Below are 26,070 nucleotides of genomic sequence, written 5' to 3'. Positions count from 1 at the left end.
ATGATTGTCCTGAGCAAGCAAATGGGACTGATTCTTTGCTGTGTATGGATCCAGGTGGAAATAAACTGATTGCAGCACCATGTTCTATTACCTTTTGTGCTTCTTTTTGGCCTAACAGCCTCCATCCTGGATCTTCCTGTGTGTGAATTCTTCACAGCATCAGCTGTCTTGCTACTAAGTCTCTGGTATTGATCTCTCTGGCAAAAGAAAAATGAAACTTCAGGTATTAATGGTGTCTCATTCTGACATCAAAAATGATTCCTAGTGACTTAATTGATCTTGGACCACTCCTTTATATGTCTTCAAGAGTGAATGGTCAGTTACAATCAAGTCATATTCACTGAAAACAACTAACTGAACTGAAAGATGAGTGTTAGCAGCTGTTGAGGCCTTCATCTGGCAGGAACAAATGACTGACTGGTGTTTTTTTGAGTGGGAAATACTGAGCCGTAAAAGGATGTTGAAAAATTTCTTTCTGATACCTGTATTTTTAAAAATGAGTACAAGTTCTATTTTCCATTAACAAGAACAACAGCCTCTTTCGTTTCTTCTTCAAGGAAAATACCAAGCCAGGATCTCTTCATGATGTTGTTTTCATCTGTTCTCTAAAGACCATTTCTGCACTTCTTTTGCTTTCTTTCACTACATCCTGTCACAGAGATCATACAGATGTGGCAGCAGTTGTACTTAAATCACACTAGTATGGCTTGCAGATCTTCTATATATTTCTTTTCTCTCATCTTAGCTCTGTTGGCATTGTCGTACTCAAACCCCACCTTGCTATCCCTGTGCATTGCACTACTTAGTAGTTGTCTAGCTGAACACAGTAAGCACGCAGGCCAGGGATTTGAATGATCCTCCGTCCCATGCATGCCTTTGCTTGCCCAGGGCACAGTTCCCAAGAAGAGCCCAAGAGCAAACAAAGATATTGTTCAGTGGGCCAGTCGGGGACTATGGCTTGAGCATAACAATGGGGAGATCCTGCTTGACAGTTGAGATGCACCTGAAGAGATCCTGATGCAGAGCAGGAAATACTATATGTGTTTAATATATGGGGTTTAATGTTTAAGCTCAAGTCGAAGGGATTTTTTTTTTTTAAATCTCTGTTTAACAAAAAGATCTCAGCAAGATTTGATAGGGATGCTTTCTTTTTGTGCATAGACATGCAATTTCAAAGTTGTTTTCCATTGCAAAGGACGATGAAAATAAAATACTTTGAAAAGTTCAGATCAAACAAAATGAAAGAAGTCCATTTTCTGTAATTTATATTCTGTGACAAAAACATAAAAATGTTAAAATATTGTAAAACAAATACTGTAACGTAGCATTACTTTTAATCTGTTTTCTGCTTAATTTTTCTGAAATATTACTGCCTTCAATTTGGTAATTTGGCGTTGAAAAAACATTCTGTTGGATAATTGCCCATAAGATGTGTTCTTAGCCCTGCTTCAGATCTTCAATTAAGTCCACAACTGCAAACTATCAGGCCTCACCATCTGCTCCATCAAGTTCTGTTTGTTCTGTGTAGCTGCCATTTTGGGTAGATGTTTATCTTTACAGTGTTCTCACAGTCCTGTGGCTTAAATGTCCTGGAAGACCTGAATTTAGCTTCCAATGTTTTATAAAATTAATGTAGTTTTTGAAAGATTAATGGGATCAGCCTTTGAATCTTTACCTGTGTGCTTTCTCGATTGTTTCTTATTTAAAAACAGCAATTTGTCTTGCAGGAACTGTTTTACAATTGCTTGTGTGATTCAAACTTCTCTCTCTGTTCATTTGATACCACGTTCCAATGCCGTCGTTCCATCTCTGATGAGTGGTGCAGATAATTTTTTTTTCGTATCAACAGATACATAAAGATGACTTGTCTGCCTGTATTCCATTATCAGTTGTAGAAAACCTACTATACAAAATCGGAGTAGTCAAAGCCTTAACAACTGAACTACCTATGGGAGATCTTGTAGAAGAGGCTATTTATTCTAATATTTTTCTTCTCCTCGGGAGGTAAAAGTTCACTTTTACCAAGTCTGACATGCTAGCTTTACCACTGTCAGAATAATCTCAATGAATTTCTTGATTTGTAAATCAGACTTTGAACCCAGAAAACAATACGGCTTTTAAAAGTCTATCTTTTGGGGTTTATTGTATGACCAGCATATCTGGTCAGCCACTGTCCAAGACAATTACACAGAAATGGTTGTCTTTGTGCACTTCTCATTGTTATTCACCGGCAGGATAGTCATCAGAGGGTCACATTAAAGTTCATTCAATCAAAGCTGTGGCAGTAGCAATAGTCCGCCTCGGGTCAGTTCCATCTCTTGAGATTTGTAGGGCACTACCTGAAGTTATTTGCGTAATTTTATGTAGCATTAGTGCCTTGATACTTTGTAGCAAAGATTTCAAAGGCAGCAAATCTGTATCTAGTGTTCTACCCCAATGACAATCCAATTATCTTTCCCCTTACAGTGTTATTGTAACCGTTTGTATGTATCCTCTGGTATCTTCTTTCTACAGCTTTCACTTAGCTGTAATCTATATATAATGTGTATTGTTATTTTTGTTAGTGGTTATAATTAGGTTTTGTATTTCTCTGTTCATGCGGTTATTTGTTTATGTACTTGTAATCATCATGGGAACCTCTGCCTTTTACTTTTGAGATAATCTTTAAAAGTGCTCCCTTGTGCTGCAATAGATGTTTAAGTTGGGATGAGATAAATCACAGCCAAGAAGTATCTGGTTTCCTTCATTGAGAGTAAAGGGCTCCTAGGTAACCCATATCTATATCAAATTTGGTTAGTTTGGATGAATCCCAACTATGTCTTAACTTTTTTATCTATACATATGTATAGATGTGCTTACATACATATGTGTGTGTGTGCGCACACACACAGAGATAGATATATGTACATTAAGCCCAAACCAGTTCTGTTACTTCCATTCCAGTATCATCTGCCGAGATTTTCATGAGGCTATTGTACCAAAATAGTCTTAATTTCTAATGTGAGTAAGTTTTATATGATGTACACTCCTGGATATTCTGAAGAAGAGGTACCTAAGAGGTACTTTTTCAGCCTTGAGGGGGAACAAAAGGCATGAAAACACACAGCCATGAAGAATGGAAGCCATGAAGATTAGGAATACATGAAGTCAATACATAGATAATTATTACTCTCAAAGCCAGATTTCTAAACTTAAGCTGATGTTTTGGTATCAAACCATAGATACAAATGATGAGATGATAATCTAGCTGTAATTTCTGGGGTATTTCTATTTTGGTGATTCTAAAGAGATTGTGAAACATTCTCATTTCTTGAAAGGCATGTTATCTTATTTAAAATACTAGAAATGGAAATGTCTGTAATACAAGCTGGTTAAAAAAACCCATAATTTTATATATTTTAATTGGAATTATTAAAAAGGTAAAAATATGAGGTACCACTTCATGGAGGGAAAACTCAGAAAATGAACAGGAAAGCAAGATAATAAATGAAAAAGCAAAAGCAACAAAAAAATTATTGTTTACCCTTAAAGAAGATGAATTAATTTGTAAATCAAAAGGCAAAACCAGAGAGTGTTCAAGAATGAGGAAAAGACATTTCAGCTTGATTTCAGAAAATTTTAAGCAGGGAAAATTCTGCCAGTGTTCTCCAAAATGGCCAAGATAGATAAAAATGGAGGAGAAACAAATGCTCCATTAATCTCTTGAAGACTGCAGACATGATTAGGTGGTAACACGATTCTTTCAGAAGACAGAATAAAGTTCTTACTGTGTTGTGCAACACACTGGAGAGCTTTATCAAGATGTTCTCAAGTCAAAGAATTTAGTCACGACAACAGACAGAATGAGAGATTCAGATTACTTCCTATTAGACCATACGTAATTTGTTCTGTCTCAGAATTAAAAATTACATACTAAAGATGAGGCTGAGGAAGCACTGTCTTGTGTGGTTTAGTGATGCATTCAAAGTACTTTTTTGAGTAATCGCTGTTGTTTGCTCCAAACAATGCAAGTGACTTGCACAGATGATAGAATTTACAGTCAAGAAACTAGTCCTTTTTGAAAGTTGGATTTTCCCCCATTCTTCCTGCCGATAACAAAAGAAGAGCATTTAACTGCATCTTTGGATCAAAAAGTATGTTGATATGGTATCATAGTTTTAAAACACTTAGGAAATATCTGGACTTTGAGTGAGATCTTGCCTGTATTGAAATCAGGTTTTTTCCCCAGTTGATTTTTGTGTGGTGCTCCATACTCAGGAGTAAGAGGGGGTTTTTTTTCTTTCTTTTCCCCCTTTTTTCTCTTTGTTGAACAAAGCTTACAAATTGCAGAACTCCCGAAAGCAAAGCAGTTCTGTTCATACCTCTAGCTTAACCAAACAGTCTCTTACCTGCTGCAAGACTTGTGGTTCTTAACTCTTCCTTTACCCAACCACATGAAAATTCTTTTAAGAACTGGGTGTTTGGCTTACTGTGTTTGTGGCTGTTAAATGAATGTAAGTAGCCAACCAAAACAGCAATGGAATTTTAGCTAATTATTCCCATTCACGTCTGACATGAGCAGAGTTTGGAAAGAAAATTCATTTAGTTTAGCCAGCAATAAATATAGCTGTGAAACATATAGGTTCATGCTGTACTTTATTATCTCATAGATTCTTCAGCATCATGTAGGGAATACATATTTCATATCCCCCTTAGGGAGAAGCAGTGTGATAAGAGTTGTCAGGTAAGTTTTAGATCTCTACTCCAAATTAATACAGTTTTGGAATAATCCAAAGAGGATTTTTTGTGGATTTTTCTTAAAAGGTGCTTTTCTGAGAGAAATTACTCTAATTCCATAGAAGCGCTCATTCTGTGATTTTTAAATTGTGAATAATATATTTGTTGATAATTTTGTAATGCTTCTTAGATTTGGGACTTGTAGTGGTTTTTACAAATTTTAGGGATAGTGTGTGTTCATTTAGCTATCTGAGATGATAGAGTAGGAACTAAACATGGGGTTTTTTTCTTCAGATCATAAAGGAGATCTGTGACTTTGAGTCTCCCCTGCTTTCCCCATTTGTTCTGAGAGCAATACCTTGGTGAACTGTCTTTTTCAGGACAAGGTGTAAAATTTCAATTTGTCCTTAATTTCCAAGAGTGATAAGGTACTAAAAATGGGAATATACATGAAAACTCAAAGCCTTTCTTGTTAGTATTACTTTGAACATTTTAAATGGTGTGAATTAATGGATTGTGCTTGCAGAGTGTTTTGTTTGGTTCTTCATCTCCATCATGGCAGTTGCTACCTTAGACCTGTTCTGACAGCTCTCCGTGCCTTTTCAGGTCTCAGTGGCTCAGACAAATGCTTCTCCAGCAGTGACTCTGTCCTTTTTTTGCTCATTCTAGCTTCTCTCTTTTGACTAGCCAATGTCTTATCCAGGTTTTGCATGTTTTGTTGGACTGAATTTTGGTTTTGCATACAGAAATGAGAGCAATTTATTGTGGTTTTGCTAAAATAATTTTTCAATTCTGCCTGATTTCTAAGTTTATAATTTTCCCCTTATCATATTTCTTTGAATGGACATGTAGGAGAACTTGGTGGTATTTGAGTGGTGGAAATATAAATAGCTCTTCATTTTCAATGTATGGTTATTGCTGTAATATGTAAGATTTCTGAAAGCTGATGATAATCTAATATTTTGATTGTAATTTTTGTTTTTGAAGGGCACTATGAGGAGGTGTACGATAACCAGCTTAACTTGGCCTACTGTTTCAGTGACCCTGAGGACAAATGGTTAAGTAATTACTTTTATGAGCAATGCTTTAACACTGCTCAACTAATAAAAATTGATGGTGGGAAGAGAGAGGCACAAGCACATGCAAATATAGGCCTCATCAATGAGGAGCAAGGTAAGTCACTGAGATGATAAAGCTACATCTTATCAACACTGAGACAGTCATATTTGGCAATTTGTGTTTCATCACAGGGCATGGTATTTCAATGTAAAATTTATTTGCAACCATGATTTAAAAGAAGTTTTAAAACTGTTGCAATTTTAATTTTTGGAGCAGCGAATAGGAAGACAAAGTAGTCTGTAATTATTCACAGACCTGTTTCCTCTGTTGGCATTCCATCTATGGTTGAAAGTACTCAGTCAGATGAAAAACAAAACACAAGTTTAAAGGAAGCATTTGTTTAGTGCAAAGGTTCTTTGGGTTTCACCTTGTATTTCCTTTTGTGTGTTTTTGACAAGAGGCTGGTAATGCTGTCTCAGGCCATGGGTGTTTGAGTAAGATGGCATTTGTAGTTACACAAACTGGGTTGATTTAAAAGAGTTATGAACATGTAATTCAGTTTAATCCTGCCTCCAATTTACACTTAGATAAAACAGCCTATATTTTTGTGTTCTTTTTGAAAACTACCTTCTTGTTCTCTTGACTAAAATTGACACCCTGTTTGTTTGTACATGACTGCCACGTTGGTGTTTGCTTCAGATTTATACCTTACCACAAGCTCCATTTCTCCATTCATGTATCTGTATCCTCAAACTGTGAGTCTCTGAAATTAGAAAAGATATTAATAGAAGTAACTAGAATCGTAGAACAGCCCAGGCTGGAAGGGACCTCAAAAGATCGTCTGGTTCAACCTTTCATGGGAAAGGGAGCCTAGATGAGATTATTTTAGCACCCTGTCCACATCTTGAAAACCCCCAGCAATGGGGGCTCTACCACATCCCTGGGCAGGCTGTCCCAGTCAATGATTGTTCTCACTATAAAAAAAAAATTACTTTCTTTATATAAAGATGAATCTTGTTTCTATATTTAAAAACATACATTATCTTTCATGGCAAAGGGGTTTGTGTGTATAGCAGTCTGGGTATAAAGAAGGTGCTGTCCTATGTTTGTATAAAATCCTTTCATGTTATGGGAAGACAAGCAATGAGTGAGCCTCAAGTAACTGAATAAAACCTATCTTCCAGTTTTAATTCCTAAGTGTACTGGATGCCTAACCATTGCTTCAAATATATGTGATTTGTATAGTCATTACGTTTTTGTTTTTAAGTTTGACTTTGTGGGTTGAAACCATTCCAACTTTGAGCTCAGCTTGTGGCTGATTACTCAAATAGAATGGCTTTTCTCAGAAAAAAGAAGATTCACAGAAATTGAAATATTTTGTGGAAATAGTGTAATTCCAGTAAATGTCTGACAGAATGGGTGTGTTTTGAAAGACAGCCTAATTTCCCAGAAAAAAACCTGGACATAAAACATAAAACCTGAAGCCTTTTTTTTCATTGAAAGATTATTGTCCTGTTTTTTCCCCATGTTCTCTTAAAGCTGGAACATCATACCTTTTTCAATATTTCCTCATATTTTCCAGACTGCTGGTCATTCACACTGTTTTCCTCTGAACTGTTGCCATATCTTTCTTGCCTGCAACACCCAGAACTGGAGTCAGTTTTAAAATTTGAGCTCATACCGATGATCAATAAAATGGAAGGATTACTTACAAGTTGTTGTATTTTTATTTGTGTCTTTTAGGTATGACATCTACATTCTTTGTTTCAGCATAAATTGCATACTCATATTCAGTTGGTGATCTTCTGTAATCTCTAAATTCTTTTCTGAAGAACTGTTAACTAGCTCTACTGTTCCCCATTCTGGGATCAACAGTTAGTTCTGCCTAAATGCAATACGTAGCTTTCTTTTTGCCCTGAGTAGCGTTGTTCTGTAGGCGGTTTCTAGAAATTGTCAAGATTGTTTTGAATTCTGAAGTTGTCCTTCATCATGCTTTCTCTTCTTCCTAGTTTGCTATCATTTGAACATTTAAAAACCATTTTTTCTAGCCTGTAATTCATATCCTTAATGAAAACACAAAGTAGTAAACTTGACCTAGGACAGGCACCTGTGGAATCTCACCAAGTACCTTTTTCTATACTGACAGTGAACTACTGACAACCAATGTCTATATGGGATTTCCCAACCAATTTGCACTCACCTAACAATAGTTGCAGGTGAACTGTGCTTCCCTAATGCTTTACAAGAAAGTCATATGACAGCAATAAAGGATTTACTAACTTAAATAGAAGGTTGGTTTGATGACATTTGCTCTTGATGTATTGGCGTTGGCTATAATATTTTCACATTTTCTCAAAATTCTTGGGAATAATCTGTTTGACTAGTTATTTATTCCAGTATTGTTCCAGGAATTGAAGTTAAGCTAAATCCAGTTTCCCAGTAGACAAGATAGCACTTGCTTAAAGCCCAGCCAGTCACAACCAAGTCATTATCATTTTGAGAGAAAAATGCTTAATTAGGTTATCTGTCTGATACTCAGTAGAATAACATGATTGAAAATGCTGGGGTTTTTTTTGCAATCTTTTCACTTGGTCCTTCAGTTACTAAAAAAAAAAAAAATTAAAGAAGGTGAATAAAAGCAAACATCCCTGCTTATTTGTAGCTTTTCAAAGGCTCATATTGAGTGTGACTCACTGCTGTTATCCAACCAGTGCCTAAAGAAAAATTTTAACATTTCCTAATTTTATGATGTGCTAAGCAAAAGTTGTTGAATACTTAAATATCTTTAAGCCCGTTACAAAAGCACATAAGTTAAGTTATGAAATACACTTTGAGATGCTCAGAGGAGGGGAGATTTCATTTTCCTGCTGTAAAATATTAGAAACTTCCAGAAGAGAGGCTTCTTATTAACATTAGTAAGGAGAGATAAAGCAAGGTGCATTTTCACTGCCTGGGGTAAAGCTCCACTGAATCTGTAGGGTCTGTCTTTTGCAAATATTTTATTTCCATAGAGAGAGGTGAAAAAATGAAGAAGCTGAGAGAGTAAGTGTAGGATTTGCTTTGAGGGACCACTGAGAAAAAGACAGCAGATGTATTCCATGCACTTTTTATTTTCAGCGGGTGAAAAATTAAATCATGAGTTCTGACTGCAGAAAAAGTGTAAGAGCAGATGTCAAGTTGGCATGGTATAAGATTGCATGAGTATTAATGGTGTTATAAGTAAAATTCTAAACATGCTATTTTTGATATTAGAACAGATAGTTACAGCTTATAAATTAAATAGTCTTTTTTGTTCAGTTATTTATATGCTGTAATCTAATTTGAATGTGAACTGAATGAGTCAGATGCCCACTTCTTATGGGGATGTATACATATATACAGGAATAGACACACATGTATAGACATGTATGCATTAATGTATACATACAGGAATATGTATGTATACTTATATAAATACAGGGGGGTGTGAATGATGCCTAACATTTACATGATACTTTCATCTGATTTAAATCATCATCTTTATATTAACTGCATTGATTAATAGTGCAGCCAGGAAGCCAGGAGAATTTACAAGAATGAGAAGTTAGTCTTGCAGGCGTTCATGTGTGCGTCCTTTTAGATGTAAATTTCTTGTACTGGTTCTTTCACCCAATAGTGTATTTTTTATTACTTGTGCACAGAAGCTGTCTATATATGCTTAGGACTGATTGCTTGGGAGTATAAAGTTAAACATGTACTTGTAAAGATTGTTGTTTGCCTTGGAAGCAAATCAATAAATTTGCTGGGTAATTTTTGTGTAATCAAATTTAAAGTTCTTTGACTTTCAGCCTGGTCCCTGTCCTAAAGGCTGGATATAATCTGATGTTCATTAATCTTCAAAGCTAAATATTTGAGGTGTCGGCAGTGTAGACTTTGGTCATGATATTTGGATGCAGGCGATAAGTGGCTCTCAGTACATAATGGCTGTCAGTACATAAGGGAAAGAAAACAAAAATAATTGAGTAGCCTGCTGCAGACACAAATGGAACATTCTCCTTGGAGCAAACATGGTTTTAGTGGCAGTTCTTTGCAGAATGAGATTTTAACCTCCTCTTTAAAAAACTCTGGTTGTCAAATAAGGTCTCTGTTTACAAGTTACCCAAATGAGATGCTACTCATTGATTATTGTAGGAGTGTTCAGGTTATGATCCTGTTCAATTAGCTGTACTCACCCCATAGTTTGTCTTTTCTCAGGGGGCTGATAATAAATTGTTTTATTAATTTGGTTACTAGTCATTTTCTCATATAGCTATTAAACATGCCTATGTCAGTTTATACACATTGAACAAGCAATGTCATATTTTAATTTTTTTCCTCACATTAAACCCAGTATTACTTGTCATCCAAGTAAATACGGGCTTTGTGACAGAATCTCAGTTAAGAAAAATTAATTTTAAAAAGATATTTTTACTTCTAAAAACATGTTCAAAGCACAGGAATAATATCAGTCATTATAAATATGTGCATTTTTCTGCATATCAGAATAAGATGATTAACATAGTCTGTGATAGTTCTATTACATTAGTATAAATTCTGCTAAAGTTAATATTGAACTTCAGGTTTACACTGTTGTATCTTGCAGAAGAAACAGTCCGAGTGGGCTTGTAAACATAATGGCTAGTGCTAGTTTGTATAGGTTCTTATGCTTCTTGTGCTCATCATTACAGTATTTGAGTGCTTTCTGTTTTGTATTAAATGGTTAACATCTATTGTGCACGAAATTATGTAGACCTTAAATATACGCATCTCAAAGTTTCAGGTAACTTACATCAGTAACAAAAGCAGTCCAGGGTAAACAAGGAATTTGTACCTGTAGGAGCTATTTGCTTCAAATAGGTTATAACAAAATTAGAGATAATATATTTCTATATTATTCAAAGGCATAATAAAAACAGATATCTGAAAGTGTACTTGTTCTAAAAGCAGCCATCAAGGTCATTGCAAGTAATACAGGTGTTTGTATAAATATGTGTGTGTATAAATATACGTACACATCTATATACAGACATATGTATGCATATATATGTACACACACATTCAAATACAGCCACAATTTTAAAGCCAGTACACCAAATACCAACATTTCAATCTTAATGTCAAGCAATTCTGCATTTGTGAGAGAAGCTTAAAGATGACTAATTAACATATCTGATGGTGTTTTTCTAATATAACTGCATGACTGGTCTTTCCTTACGGCACACCCTTACAAAAAGATAGGTTAGTGGCACATTGTCTGTGGGACGGTGGAGCAGGAAGAGTGACTGACATCGAGAACTCTAGAGGAAGCAACGAAGACATCATTGCTACAATCTTATTATAAATACACATCCTCCCACCCTCGAATGATGCAAAGATCTCAACGCTTACCTTTCAGACGTTAGCAGCAAAGGCAGGCATGCCCAGGCTGTGGTTGCATTCCTCCATGAGTAAATTAAGCGGTGCATGGGCATGTCTATGAGCGCTGGAGCACAGGCTAGTGCTAAAATGGTGTTAATAGTCCTGCACATGCTTTTAGCTTGTGCTAACTTAGACTTTCCTGCCCTGCAACTGTTCATGGGTGCAGCTTGGTAATTAGGAGTGTTGCAGGGACCCTTTCTAACAGGCAGATTGCAAGCAGCCACACTGTTTTGAAGGGTAAGAGAGTTTACTAGGATAGATGCACCTTTCCATACCTGTTGGTTGCAGTGCTTGGAAACATTTCTGGATACATTTAAATAACTAGTTTTGAGAAAGCATGTAAGTATCACAACAGAGTCCAATGAATAAAACTTTCGTAATGAATTCCAAATGTAAATCAGTGCCATGCCAGAAACTGCATATCCCCTGGTGTGAGATCTGTGAGATGTGTGAAAATTATGCTGTTAATCTCAATGCAGTGGTGACTTTGAATTAGTCATCAGATTTATATTCTGCTAGCACATAAGGATCAACAAAAGTGAAGGTAATACTCTTTCTGAAATGCTTGCAGACCAGAAAGAGTAAAGGCAGGCAGAACTAGTAAGAGAAAGGGACAGAATGCAAAGCAAATAGCCATGTTGGATATCTCAGTGCCGATTCCTATAACATACAGCTAATCCATAAACCCAGTTTTGTCTGTCTTTGTATGTTTTTTAGATTGCAAGTCTTAAAGAATTCCTGATCAGGGTCTCCTTAGTCCTTTCTAGAATTAAGCTTAGATATTTCAATAAAATCTGCCATATTCTATAAATTAATGGAGGGGGTTTAAGTGTTCAGTCTTAATCCAGTTCTGCCTTGACTATAAGCAATGCTAAGCTCCTGTTGCTTTTCAGTCAGAGCAATGTTATGCCAGAGTTGATCGCTTCTGATCCCTCCGCATCCACCCCAAAAATATTAATAAATTGGACCTAATTTATGAGAAAGGTATTAGTTGCTCTATCTCTACTCACGGATAAAATACAGTCTATTTCATATGTTAGAATTGGATACAGACTTTTCTGGTTGAAAGGCCTACCAAACACAAGGGACTTGTAAATTTTAATTAATTTGTTGTGGGGAAGAAAACCCCACAGGGTTCTTACAGGCTTTGACAATTTGGATTAAGACTGAGGAGTAGGATTATATCTGTTGTTTTACTGTACTGTTGAAATTAAAGTTTTTAATCACGGCATTATAGAAGTTGGTGGAAAGAGTTCTATTGAGTTTAATGGGCATTTGAGTCAAGCTTCTGAAGCTTAAGTATTAATTACTAGATATATTTGGTAAACAACAACTTAAAGATAGTTCTAAACATCATCTTTTTGTTTTGGGAGAGAAAAAGTCTAAACTGATTATTTTCTTGTTCTTAGCAGGTCCTATTTAATCCATTGCTAAGAAATTGTTGATTTTGTATTTTTAATTGTTTATGGCAAGTGTTTTTCAATTAGAAACTGTAGTGTATAAATAATTGAGAGAAATTCAGCATACATTCATGAGTATCTGTGCAGAGGAAATATGCACATTTAAGCAGAATTTCCCCAATTGGTTTGCCTTCAGGCAGAAATAATTTATATTCAGATAAAAAAAAGATACTGTTAATACTGCAAAATGAAGTACTAAAAAGGTTTAAAAAGGCAGAAGTTAAAATTGCTTATGAAATTTCTTACGCTTTTTGTGTGTGCGTTTTTCAACTTTAATTACCTAAACATGTAGTGTCTTTTGCTAGGAGATTCCTAAGTATAGCTGGAATAAAATTCACCTGTGGGATGGATGGTCCACATGCACTTTCTACATTAATAGAACTTTATATTGTTATCTGTGTTGCAAGTCTGCCAAGCCCACTTAAATAGCAAATCCTCATTGTGCTGTATAATGTAGAAGTGAAAAGTTCTGCTTCACAATCTGATTGCAAAATTAGAAACAGTTGGTAAATAAAACAAACCAGTGGGGTAACATTTGTGAAGAGTGATAAATTTCTTCCTTACTACCTGTGGAGTGCAGAACTGTTACTGGGAACAGTATTGCTGCATTTGAACTATCCGACCTGCCTATTTAATGTTCTCCTGCTTCCACCATAAGGTGTATAGCCAGTGTCTAAAAGTCTCCATATTGTTGTATTCACAAGTGCAGGTCTGGCACTGGAAGAAAGCAACCTAAAGTGGATCCCATCTCTCTCTTCATGAACAAAAGCACCTCAAATTACCAGCTAATAGTGACCCAAGACCTTTCTGGTTTCATCTATCCTTGTGTTAGAGATTTCTTTTTGTAAGCAACTTCTTTTGGTTTAAAATGATACCCAGATAAGTTTGTGATTTTTTGACAAAAGATTAGCCTCGTAATTTCCTTTCTCTTTATTTTTATAATGGTATTTTTTTTATAGTGTGGACCAAAAAGAGAAGAGGGATTTAAAGATATAAATGCTTATGTAATTTTTTTCATAGGAAGCCTGAGTGCTAGTCAAAATATGGCAGTGGTCTAAAGGAGACTCGCAGTTCTAGAGATTTAGAGGCTATATATCCTTGGACGCAGGAACCACCATTTTGTTCTGTGTTTATACAATACCATTTCCCATATGCTTCTATAATGCTTGCACTTGGTAAGGTTCAGTGTGTGCTGTGATAAATTGAAAACTCTATGTGAACGTGCTGCTGACTGGCCAGTGCTTAGTTGCTGGCTTGCCAAGCAGCGTGCTGCCCTCTAGAATACGTAGAGCAGAGTTCTGCCTGTCTTTCGGTCTGTTTGGAATTTGGATCAATATCCTCAAGCTACTAATTTTCAAAAATGTGGTGGGAACTTGTTGTCTTACGGACTTCTTATCACTTCTTACCAGATTTGGTTGAAGTTCACTCCAAATCTAGTTGGAGGACAGGATGATCACCTAGGCTTGGCTCCTTTGGAAACTAACCTAGAAATGTCTTTTTGTACTGTTCATTGTTTGGAGAGAACACCTAGTATGTTTCATTTGATTCTTTTAATTTTTCTTTATATGACAGACCATATCCAGTAGTAACCAAACATCATTGATTTATCATAATATCCCCCCCTCACCCCAGGTTGCATATCCCAGATTGCTAACTTTTAAGGTTTATTCCTAGTTGTGATTATTTATTCCAAACAACTTTTTTGGAAAAAAGAATGTCTCCAAATCCTATATCTTTGGCTACATATACCTGTTGCTAAATTTTGTCTTTAAGTTCCTGTAGAGACATATCCTTAAAAAGAGTCTCCACATCAAGGAACTTTGGAGACAGAAAGAAGCCTTTCCTTAATGGGACGTGGAATTTTGCATATCCAGTTTGACTATTTAAAACACATCCAGTCATTGATTTTCATCACATTAAATGAAGCTAACTTTTCTTTGTTCTTATGCACTTACGCTATTTCACAAAGCAGTTATATTGGTTTTTTTCTGGTTGCTTAAGAATTGAATACATAAGTTAGTTGGGAAAAACTTTGTTGTAGAGCATAATTTTAAAAGTTTAAGCAGCAGATTGCTAGGAGATAAAGTCTTCAGATATGGCGCCTTTCTCTGTCAGTTAGTGGCAGGCAGAAGCAGCCATAAATCCAAATAGATTCTTGGGGAGGACAGATTTAAAAGGTTTATTAAATAATTGAGCTCATCCTCATGCAAGTGCAGAATGTATTTCCCAGATAAATGACATATTATTACAGGGTTGTTACTGGTATTGAACTAGCAGGTACTGTATTGAATTGATGTTATAGAAATTAGGTATGTTTTCAGTTCAAATTAATATACTCTTAAGAAAGTCTGAAAGAAGCTTCTGAACATGCAGCATTGAAGCAAAAAGGGCCTGCTGAGTTAATAAAAAATACTCTTCATATAATTATTTCTTAGTCTTATGTTTTAAAAGGTGTTGGTAGGCAATGAAGATCTTTTGAATAAGAGAACTTAGGGGGAATTCTGTAGGGTTCTTATTTTCACTTCTGAAAATAAATGCTGTGAAAATGAAAAACTTTCTTCATGCTTTTCCTTCAGTTGATTTAAAGCAAGGTTTAGTATTAAGCACAGGGAAGTAATAATATTCTTTACACTAGGAGAAAGTAAGCAGGTTTGCCAAAAGCCTCCTTAATCCTTTCACCATCACTGCCACTTTCCTAGCCTAATTCTTCAAATGGAGAATCTTTCCGTTCTTATATGACACCTGGGGAGAGGTCTGTATTCTTACTTTGTAATGAGAAGCTCTTCAAAATATTCACAGCAGTGCAATAGTGCTAATTCTAAACTTTGTAATTTGCATTTTCCTTAAAAGTTTTGACATATGCAAAACCCCCAAAATCTTAAATGAGTTTCTGTTCTTAGGTATTTGGTGATTGTAAAGTTCATTTTCAAATATATCATAAAATTACTGAAAAAGTATTGCTGTTGTTTACATTGAACTATGAAAGATATCGTATCAGAAATGTTTTAGAGAAAAACATTTTATCTACACTTGAATATAATGTGTAGCACTCAAGTGAATTGTTTATATACACACTTGTGTAAGAATCATAATCTTATGTTTTTGGTATTGAGTGTTGCTCTGTTTGCTTCATGTGCGTGTTCGTAAGACTATGACATTAATGAAGAGATCTTTTTAAAGTATTGATAGCCATGAGTAAATTACACTATGTTTGATCTGTGTTAAAGATTCAAAGTCCAAGGTCTTTGAATAGAACTTAGAATAAAAATGTAATTAGGTTACATCCCTAAAGTCTGATATATCTTTAAACAAGACTGCAAATGAAACTTTATTGAAACTTCAAATGAATTATTTCTTTGCTTTTTTAAATTCTTTTTCCCTCTCTTCTCTTTCATGTCTATTACTGACATTGCTGCTTGTATTTTACCTGTCTTTTCCAGGGTATTTTAATTATTTACTGCTTAATGAGTAGTACTGAGATGAAGCTTCATTCAAAGCTGCCCGCTCACTAACAGATTTTTTGCTTCAAAGCTTTGCAAGGTCTTGGACTACTGCAGCTGAACTCACAGTTGTCATCATAAACTTTCCTTGGAGGTAGTGCTTCCTTTTAGTAATTGATGAAGGAGGTACTGTTTCCAGAGGTGCCTTCTCAGTGGGACTGAGAGCTGATGGGGTTGCATGTCCTCAGCCATTATCAATAATCTGTAGAAGTCATAGGTGAAACAAACATTATGAAGCTATTAATAAAAATATATCTTAGTCCTCAGAAGATCATAGGATAATTCAAGTTGGAAGGGACCTCAGCAGGTCATTAGTCCAACCTGCTACTCAAAGCAACCTTCTGAGGTAGCTTATCTGCACAACAGAACAGCTCCAGTGCTGGAGCGTTGCATCTGATACTAAATTTATTATTGGAAGCTGTGAAAAGTAAGGGGAATGGGGTAGAATCTGAACAAAATGTAATCACTGCAAAAAAATTATTTAAACTCAGGCAAGCATTTGACATGAGTTAGCAAAAACAGTAATTTAGTGAAACTAATCTGCTTCAGTGTCACTTTCTGTATTTAAAAGATAATGATCATATTACTCTTGGAGATTAAATAGTAATATAACTTGTTTTCATTTGGTTCTGTTGAGCTCAGAAAACCCTCAAGCCCTGAAAAACAGAACTGCAAAGTGTGTGCCATTCTTCAATATTCATCACTGCATTTTCACCTTCCTCCCCTCTCTGCATTTGGGTATCTGCCGATAAACACTGAAATACTTGTGAAACCTGAAGTGTGAGCATCCCACTGAGTGTAGGCCTGCTCTTACTCAGAGCCTGGAGCCTTACATTGTGAGCTTCCTGAATACATTTTGCATCTTAGGTAGCCTTTGCATATAGAAAGCACTTTGATGCTTTACAAACATGAAAGAAGAAGGTTTGGATGTTATCGTGAAGCAAGAATTCCATTGTCTTTAAATGGGTGTCATTCAGCTGATGTTCAACATTGTTTGCAATGTTCTGCTCTAGATTAAAATTGACATATATCAAAAAGTGTTTGTTTATGTATAATCAAACAAATCAGAAAGCAGCATCTGACAAATGTTGCTTTCATAAAATATGTTAACCTAAAAAGATAAAGGAGTTTTAATTGTAAACCAAAATTTCCTGTGTTGGTTCATTTGAATATGAATGTAGGACAAACAAGTTAGTGGAATTTTCATATGGGACCTGTTTAGTTGTCAGGTTTTTTTCCTGAAGTTGGACACTGGTCTTGGAAGAGTACATAATTTTTTTTATTCTAGTTTGCATATGGGCAAAATGCTGCTAAACCAGTTTGTGCAATTACAGTGTTGCAACGCCTTCAGAGATTCTAGATTCCACCGCAGACCTAAACTTCTTTGAAAATGCTTGAAATATGAGTGTTTTTTCTACAGTTAAGCCTAAAGCAAAGGGAAAAATCTGTGATATAATGTGGTTCAGATAGCAATACACTAATTACAGGTATGTTTCTAACTTTCAGAGTTAAGGGTTACACTTAGTATGAAATAGCTCTTTGATTTATTACTGTCTTTCATGTATGTCCATATGTTATATTTTGTACCAATCTCTGTAAAGTATATGTGAGGTTTGTGTGCATGTAGTTTTGGCGGAAATCATGTAATTAACACCAGATTTTCTTTGTAGAGTTACTCTGAGTAGTTGCAGTCAGTCTAGAGAGTAGCTGTATGTCTCAGAAAATCTGAAAGATTTTATGTAGAGCCAGAAGCAACTTAAGAAGGCCTGGAGTTAACCCAGAATTTTGAGGGTACAGTGGCTGGTGCAGTAACTGGAAGAAAGGCAAGAGCAGATACCTGTTCCAGTCTCCCCTACAACAGTGCCTGTTCCTCCTGTACTTACTCTTTGTGCTTTCTTGTAAGAACAAGATTTTTTTCACAGCAGTTCCTCTTCTGGTAATGTGCTCTTCAGTTAATTACAGTGTTTTTTCTCTTGCTGGTCCACAGTATCCCCAAAGCAGATGTCATTTCATCTGCCTGTGGGAAACCCTTCCTTCTTTGCAGTTCAGTAGTGTTGGCAGCAGCAGGGGAAGGGATTAGAGAGCAGACATGCAAGCAACCAGAGCAACTAGTATTATCCCTAGCTTGTGAGGTGCCTCATAAAGAACCCTTTAAGCAACATCTTTCTAGAGCATTTTTAATATCATTATGTGTTGATGATGCGATATAACATACTGTGAACAGTCCTACTGTCGGTACTACAATATGCACTGCCCTTTAGGTTTGTATAGGTATATTTTGAGTATTTGAGCTTTAAGGCAAGTAATTTAGGTCTTCAGAGGACAAGACTATATACGATCTAATGCTCACTGGGTTCCTATAGGTATGTTTTTCTTTTCGGACAACAGATACTTGCTTAACTAATCTCAGCAGAATATTTCATTCTCTAACCTGCAATACCAAGGATTAGCCTAGCAGTTGTTGACCCAGACAAGGGAACATAAAATACCATCTTTTTGCACTGCAGTCTGCCCACCAATGCTGTATCTCAGGTTGTGTGATGCTCAGCTTTTATCTCCTTCCTTCTTTATGTCCTCAAGCCTCCTGCTTCTCGGGCATGCTTTCAGTTGACCTTGAGCAGCTTAGACTCTAGGGAGAGATCCACTGGTGTGTTGTCAAGTGGGGGAAATTGTCAGAATACCCCATGATGAGCCAGCATGTTCATTACAATATTCTAATGAACTATGTCATTTTGCTAAAACTCCCTGTGGAATCTTTCTGGAAAAGGTTATCAGTTCCTGTATAGTAAATGAACATAACTTTTTATCCTTTTATCTTAAAAATACTCACCTTGATTGTTGTTTGATAATTGATGGTATTTCAGAAGAGTCTTGTGGAGTTTGGGAACTGCAAAATTTATCTTAAATCTCTTCCACAATTTTTGTCTTGCCTTTGCAGATGGCACATAAACTCAGGTTCTTGCATCTGAGATCAGTCACAGTGACTTCTGTACAATTAATTTTACCTCGGGAGTCCAGGGTTGTTCAACTATTTACTAAACGAGAGCCTTGTTTTATTATTCTTGTGAGCTTTTTGTACCACCTCCCAACACATCTCTGCTAAAGACTTGTAACAACCTCTGTAGATACTGGCTCACATTGGAAACTGTGACAGATTCTTAACTGTTTCAGTGTGACTAGTGCTGCCATAATTATCATAATTGATCATAGGAAACCAAAAATAATACAAGTAATTCAAGCAGTTAAACCAAAATGTAAGCCTAATCTTTTAAAATAGTAATAACACTTTTTTTTTGCTACCATTAACTGTTGCTTCAAGCAGATTTTATGTCCAAGTTGTGCAGTGAAATAACTGATCACAAAAGATGTTATAGGTTAAAATATACTATAATATACATAAAGCTTTATTGTTCCTTTAGGTTGTTGTTTTAAGCTAAAGTGGAATATTTTCTTAAGTCCTCAACAACTGTTTACAATTTATAATTAAGTGTGCTTTCTGCTTATACTAGTGCTGCTGAAGAAATGTACCTAACAGACCTGTCACTTCTTTGTGCGATTGTTTTAGTGGCATTATTTTCATTGGAAAATGTACAAGCTGATAGAAAAGGAAATCATTAGGTGCTCTCAGTATTGCTGAGGCATGGAGCTAGAACAGGCCAGTCACTGCATTTTGCAGATTGTGACATTTTAAATTACCTGTACACTACTGGAAGCAATCTGTGGGCCTAATTAACATCTCACCTAATTAATGTCAGGACTGTATATAGAGAATTCTAGATAGTTTTGCACTGCCTTTATTTATTAAATACCGCATTATTCAAATTCACTATCTTTAATTTCAGTATTGAAAACTTCAGATTTGTGTGCTGTTTTCTTAAGTGGGAGTAACTTTTTTTTTTTTTCTCCTTCAAGTAATCAATGCACTGCTGAATGAGTTCATTTTAATGCACTCAATCATGCCTCTAATGTTTGTAGCTTACGGGCGCAAGCATCAGTAATGCAGGAATGTTATATGGCTTTAGTTTGGGCCATTTCATAAAATATTCATGGAATCAAAAATGTGCATCAAAATAGCGGCTGGGAGAATTACATTTATGTGCCTGCTTTTATGGCAGCTTCACATTTAAACCCATTTGTGTTAATATCTAGTCAATCTTTCTACTTAAAAAAAAAGGCAAAATAGTAGTCTCCATATATACCCCTTTTGGTTTGATATCTATTTTGATATAACAAATATATACTTTTGGGGTGCGTTTTAAGAGGGGGAATTATAAAGGAAGCTTTAGATAATGTAAAAATGTTTCTCTTCAGTATTTACAAAATTGCATTGAGTTCTTTTGCTTGAATGAATAGATTTATTTTTTTGACTTCTAAGCAACTCAGTGAAAACTGTAGCACAAATCTTTTTGCATACATACGTAGTTGCTATGAAAATAAGAGTAATTTCTAAAATTTGATACTGTTAGTGGCAGAGTAATGTCTTATATAATTGTTTAAAACTGATTCTTTACTCCCAAAATCATATTGTGACAATGTTTACCTCCTATATTTAAGATTAAACTATTGCTGATAGAGTTTCTTTTGTTATGCCCTGAGCCACATTGAGCTACATAAAACTATAACAATTTAGTAGTGGTAGTATATATGTTGCAAGAGTTACATTTCTGGTTTTTGATTCCTTTTATAAACAGGGAAGAGACATCAGAGATTCTAAAACTCCATTTAGTATCCACTGAGCTAATTTCTGCATGGCAGTGGGAAAAGAAATATGCAATTGCTGTCAATGTTGCCATCTGAAAATAGCTATGCTGCTTTGTGTAACGTTTTGCAAATAGATTTTTCAAATATATATTTCCTAGAAACACTTCTGGATTTTCTCTTTGAATTCCTAGAGATATAAAAGGTACATTTCTACAAACTATTCCAAGTGATTTTCCTACTCATTGTTTTTCCTCTCATTTTGCTTTCTTTTTTTTTTTTGCTTTTTTCTTTCAGTCAATAATAAAAGTAATTTAAAACTCTGCCTTGTCACTGCTCAGGTGAGATAAAAATACGTTTACTCTCAGAAGCGTTCTGTAATTGGCTTATTACTTTCTTTTAATGTTTTTCAAGATTTTCAGACAGCATCTACCTCTGTCTGTGCCTAACAGTTCCAGTAGTTCAGTGTTTAAAAATTGGAATGCACTGGCCAGATTGATTCCAACTCAACCGACTCATGACAGTGAATAAACTTGCCACCCCCCTGAAAACATTATTTTTCCACAACATTATTTTTCCACAACATTTGAGGTTCACATAAACATTATGGGTTAAAGAAATAGGCTGATATGTCATTTGCCAATGAGAACAAGGGATTTCAGATTATTTTGATGGAGGAATGAATTCCAAAGTCTAAAATGTTTTACCTTGCATGAATTTGAGAGGTCTCCAAATAGCTAGTATTACTTGAAAGAGTCAGGCATTCCATCTCTCCCTCATTTATGAAACGAGCAGGTTTGGTTTTTTTTTTTTTGTTCAGCATCTTCTTTTTGGTATTTCTGTGAGCAGATTGCATTACTTTTTACTTCATATTCTTTCTTAGTAGTTCAGTGAAGCCAAATGTAATTTAGTTCCATTTGAATAATACCAAAAAGATTATTTTGCTTCTGTATTTTGAAGCTTGACGTAGATGGATTGTTTCTAAAGAGGTTTCACTGAAATCTGGCAAAAAGGATGTCAGGTCACAGCTCTTACGGTCAGATCAGCTCTTAAGAACTATGGGGTACATGGAATATATGAGTTCAATTTCTAGTTTGACAGAAACTTTCTCAAGGGGATACTGCAAGTGAGGGAGCACGGGTAAGAATTAGCGTACCTGATAGTTCTAACAATCTAAACAATAATTCTGAACGTTACATGTACTATTTACCTAAATTATGTGTCCTGTTAAGAGATTATGCTACAAAGTCTTGTGAGAAACTCAGAGACTGTTCAGTTTCAAATTACGTATCCAGGTGATACCATTCATTTGTTCGCTGCTTCCCATTCTTACTAGAAGTTCAAGTTACTTTATTCTAAAGAATCCATTACATGTGTAGTGAAACTAGATCACTTAAATGTATGGCAATATCCTTTCAAAAGGATGATCAGTTGATTAATAAACTTTGGGGAAAATTCCAAGGAGGAGTCTGTATGTGCTTATGAGTATCTAAGGGGATAAAATGCTAGATCTAGCTATTAACGTTAAATTTCAACTCAACTTTCCATTATTTGTCACAAAGCCAACACCAGCTACTTCAATTAATATCTTAAATCCGCATTTAGCAACTTGGATAACTGGAATTCTGTTGACATCTGAGTTGGACTTGCCCTAAGAAGTTAGCTGGACCAGATAGGCAGAAACTCAAATTCAAATTGGAAGCCTCTTTAGAACGGGCAAAAGTTTTCATCTGGGTTTAGCAAGACTACATCTCTCTTTCCTCTTACATGTATTGTCAGTGAATCCTTAAACAACTTGTACTGGTCGTGATAATTTCACTTTTCATTTCTGTTCGTTCAGTCTGATGTCAAGTATGTGATATTTTGGAAAGCATGTATAGATATTTTTCCATCTGTTTACAGGATCTGATAGCCATTCTGGCAATAAGGTTTTTTTTCCCCCAAGGTTTGGGACCATCTCTCAGATACCTGTCCCTAGCTAGAGTGGAACTGAATAAAGTTTGCTGTCTCCCCTTTCATCTGGCACTTCATTTTTCAGCACTTTTTGTTGTGCCCTCTGGGACTCTTAAATGAATCATAGGTTGTAGAGCCTTAAAATGATTTGTTGGTGAAACTCATTTAATTAGTTGCTTCTCTGAAAGACAAGTTTCTTGTGCTTGTCGTTTTTAGTTGAATTTGTTTTAACCATCAGAGAAGCTTAATATGAAAATAAATTTAATTCTAATAAAGATAAGAGTTACGTTTTATATTGCAAAGTTGAAAGCATGGTTATAAAAGGGTAACATATGCAAAAGACAAATCTAAATTAAGTTAATAAGAGGAATCTCTCATCGCTGTTCTGCTGCCTCTAGGTTGGCTTGAGGCCGGGTGAACTAGCCTCATTTTCTCTTGGAATGCTTAAAGAAGGTCCTTGTCCAAGCTTCTCTCCCTTCCTTTCCTACAGTTGGGAAACAACTTTTCTCCTTCCTGGTTCTTGTAATTTGAATGCGGTGCTGTAAAAACGGCCTGCAAAACAGTAATTTTTCCTTATAAATCATGTTTCAGGAGAGGTGTATACTGCAAACATATAAACAAACTTAGTTTATGGTTTGTTTCAGCTATAAATAGAAATAGCAATTGATATATTGATGATCTATGGGACAAGATTCCTCCATCACACACACACAAACTTATGAAGGAAGGGTCCCATTCACAGTTCTCCCTGCTATAGAACATTCTTTGTAAAACCAGGTAGTGTGACCAGAATGTGCTTTGTTGTTGTTGTTGTATGTAAATGGTCTCATCTTACCTGCTTCCCAACAGGTTTTCTGTACCCATTGTGTATAAGGAAAAGTTTTTCTGTTCTTTCAAGGGGCTTTGAATTTCCGTTGTCCAGAAAGTGTGGAAATCTCCTAGATTGCATGTATACACGGAGATAAATCTAGCTGAAGGTAGAGGGGTGGGAGGAACTACTTGCATGTTAAAATGAATTGAACTTTATCTTCAGACTTTCCTTTGCCTTAGAGATGGTTGAGTAACTTACATTTGAACACCTTAAAGTGTATTACTTCAGACTCAATAATTAATCTATTAGTCGTTAATGCTCTTCCAGTAAATTTACTACATAAACTTACCAATGTTGGCCTAGTAATCACTGTTGAATAAATTACTTTGCATAATAATTCTTTTTTCATCAATTAATTTATTTGAATAAAGATTCCCCCCCCCACACACACACACAATTTTTATACCTCTATTCTCTACATTTCAAATCTTTCAGCACAGGTTTTCATTATGGAAAAAGAAACTTGAGGAACAGTTTGAATTGTGATTATTTATGCATAGATGTAATTTTGAAATACGAGATCCACAAAAGTTATATTAATGCATCTATAATAGATGTATTTTCTAGAAAATTCTGACTTTGCATCCTTTGGATCACACACCCCCAACATTGTGAATCTACAAAGGAAAGCTAATTTAAAATGTGATAAGTTTAAATTACAGCATCACTGGTAACTCTGAGATTTGGCAGTATTTTCCAGTGATCTGTAAGTTATATATTGAAGATTCTTGAAAAATCTGTGAAATGATTGGCTACAACTTACTTTCTAATGAGAACATTATTACAGACTAATAACTTTTAAAATTCTGTTGATTACAGGGATGGTAATTACAAATGACATTTTTCAGGTCATGTCATGAAAGCTGCTGAGCATTATGAAGCATTTTATCAGCTAACAGAGGGTTCGACATGGAAGGATGAGACAGGCCATACTTACAATTCACTGGCATGTGAGCATCTCTGGAGAATTTATACATTACTAGCAGACAAAATGCTGGAAAATAAAGAACACCAACAGGCCATCAAAACGCTAATAAAAGCTTTAAAAATGGCAAAAGAAGGTAGGTGGAAAATAACATTTTCACATTCCTTTATTTGATGTACATGCTATGATTTTCCCAAGAGTAAAGTAGAAATTGTCAAGTGTTTGACTGGGTGATTATTTCCTATGAAATTCAAAGACAAATGCTATCAATACACTTCCAGATCTCACTAAAGCAGAAATGCCTTCTTGCTGACAACAAAGAATCTTTTAGGTTTCTGAAAGCTTTATCTCCAAAAAAACCAGCCTTGTGGGAATAATAGTATAAAATAGTGAACCCATAATCAGAAAGTGAGGTCACTGATGGAAGCTCAGCTCACTGATTTTGATTGGCTAGTCACTGTTGATTTGGCAATTTTTGAGTGATATTATCTGCTGGATCACTACCTTTTCACTCTACGTAGTTATTTAATACTTGCGAAAACCAGTTTTCTATCATAAGCAAACAAGCTTTCTTCTGTATATCTTAATAGATGTAAATACTTTGAAACTTAAAGTAAAAACTTATGGAATTGTAGAATAACTGAGGTAGGAAGAGAAACTTCTGGAGATCATTAAGGGTCGGGTAGAGCAGGCTGCCCAGGACTTCATCCAGTCAAGCTTTTAGTATCTCCACAGGTGGAGACTCCATAACCATCCTGGAAAACATTTTCCACTGTTCAAACACCCTCACAATAAAGAAGTATTTTGTTGAGTTCAGGTGGAATTTCAATTTGTGCCCATTGCCTCTTGTCCTGTCACTGAGCATGACTGAGAAGAGCCTGGCTTCCTCTACTGCTGCCTAAGAGGTACCGATAAGATCCCCCCGAGCCTTCTCTTCTGTGGTCTGAACAGTCCCAGCTCCCTCAGCCTTTCCTCTTAGGACAGATGCTCCCAGTCCCTCAGTCATCTTTGCAGCCCTTTGCGGGACTCACCTCACTATGTCCCTCTCTCTCCTGTACTGGGAAGCCCAAAATGGGACACAGCACTCCTGGGGTGACCTCACCAGTGCTGAGTAGAGGCAAAGGATCACCTGCCTCGACCTGCTCACAATGCTCTGCCTAATGCAGCCCAGGATCCCGTTGGTTGCCTTTGCCATGAGTGTGTATCGCTGGCTTATGGGCAACTTGTTGTCCACCAGGAAACTCGGGTCTTTCTCTGCCGAGCTCCTTTCCGCCCTGGTTATCCCTCCCCAGGTGCAGGACTTTGCATTTCCCTTTCCTGAGCTTCATGAGTCTGCCATTGACCCATTTCTCCAGCCTGCCGAGGTCCCTCTGAATGGCAGCACGGCCACCTACCTGCTGGATCGACCATTCCTCCTCAATTTTGTATTGCCTGCAAACATGCTGAGTGTAT

The 26,070-nt window shown here is 36.0% G+C and overlaps 1 protein-coding gene across 1 annotated transcript in view; it reads left to right on the top strand.

Moving 5' to 3' along the window:
• The window catches only part of TTC29 (tetratricopeptide repeat domain 29), an 88,972-nt gene that overhangs the window by 33,082 nt on the left and 29,820 nt on the right, over window positions 1–26,070 (top strand). Inside the window, exons 5-6 of the mRNA XM_059826738.1 lie at window positions 5,704–5,889; window positions 24,542–24,754. Of these exons, the coding sequence (XP_059682721.1) occupies window positions 5,704–5,889; window positions 24,542–24,754 (399 nt within the window). The remainder of the gene's footprint in view (window positions 1–5,703; window positions 5,890–24,541; window positions 24,755–26,070) is intronic.

Source organism: Gavia stellata, chromosome 19 (assembly GCF_030936135.1).
Source record: "Gavia stellata isolate bGavSte3 chromosome 19, bGavSte3.hap2, whole genome shotgun sequence".
Lineage (NCBI taxonomy): Eukaryota > Metazoa > Chordata > Aves > Gaviiformes > Gaviidae > Gavia > Gavia stellata.
This window is presented reverse-complemented; position numbering and strand designations above follow the sequence as displayed.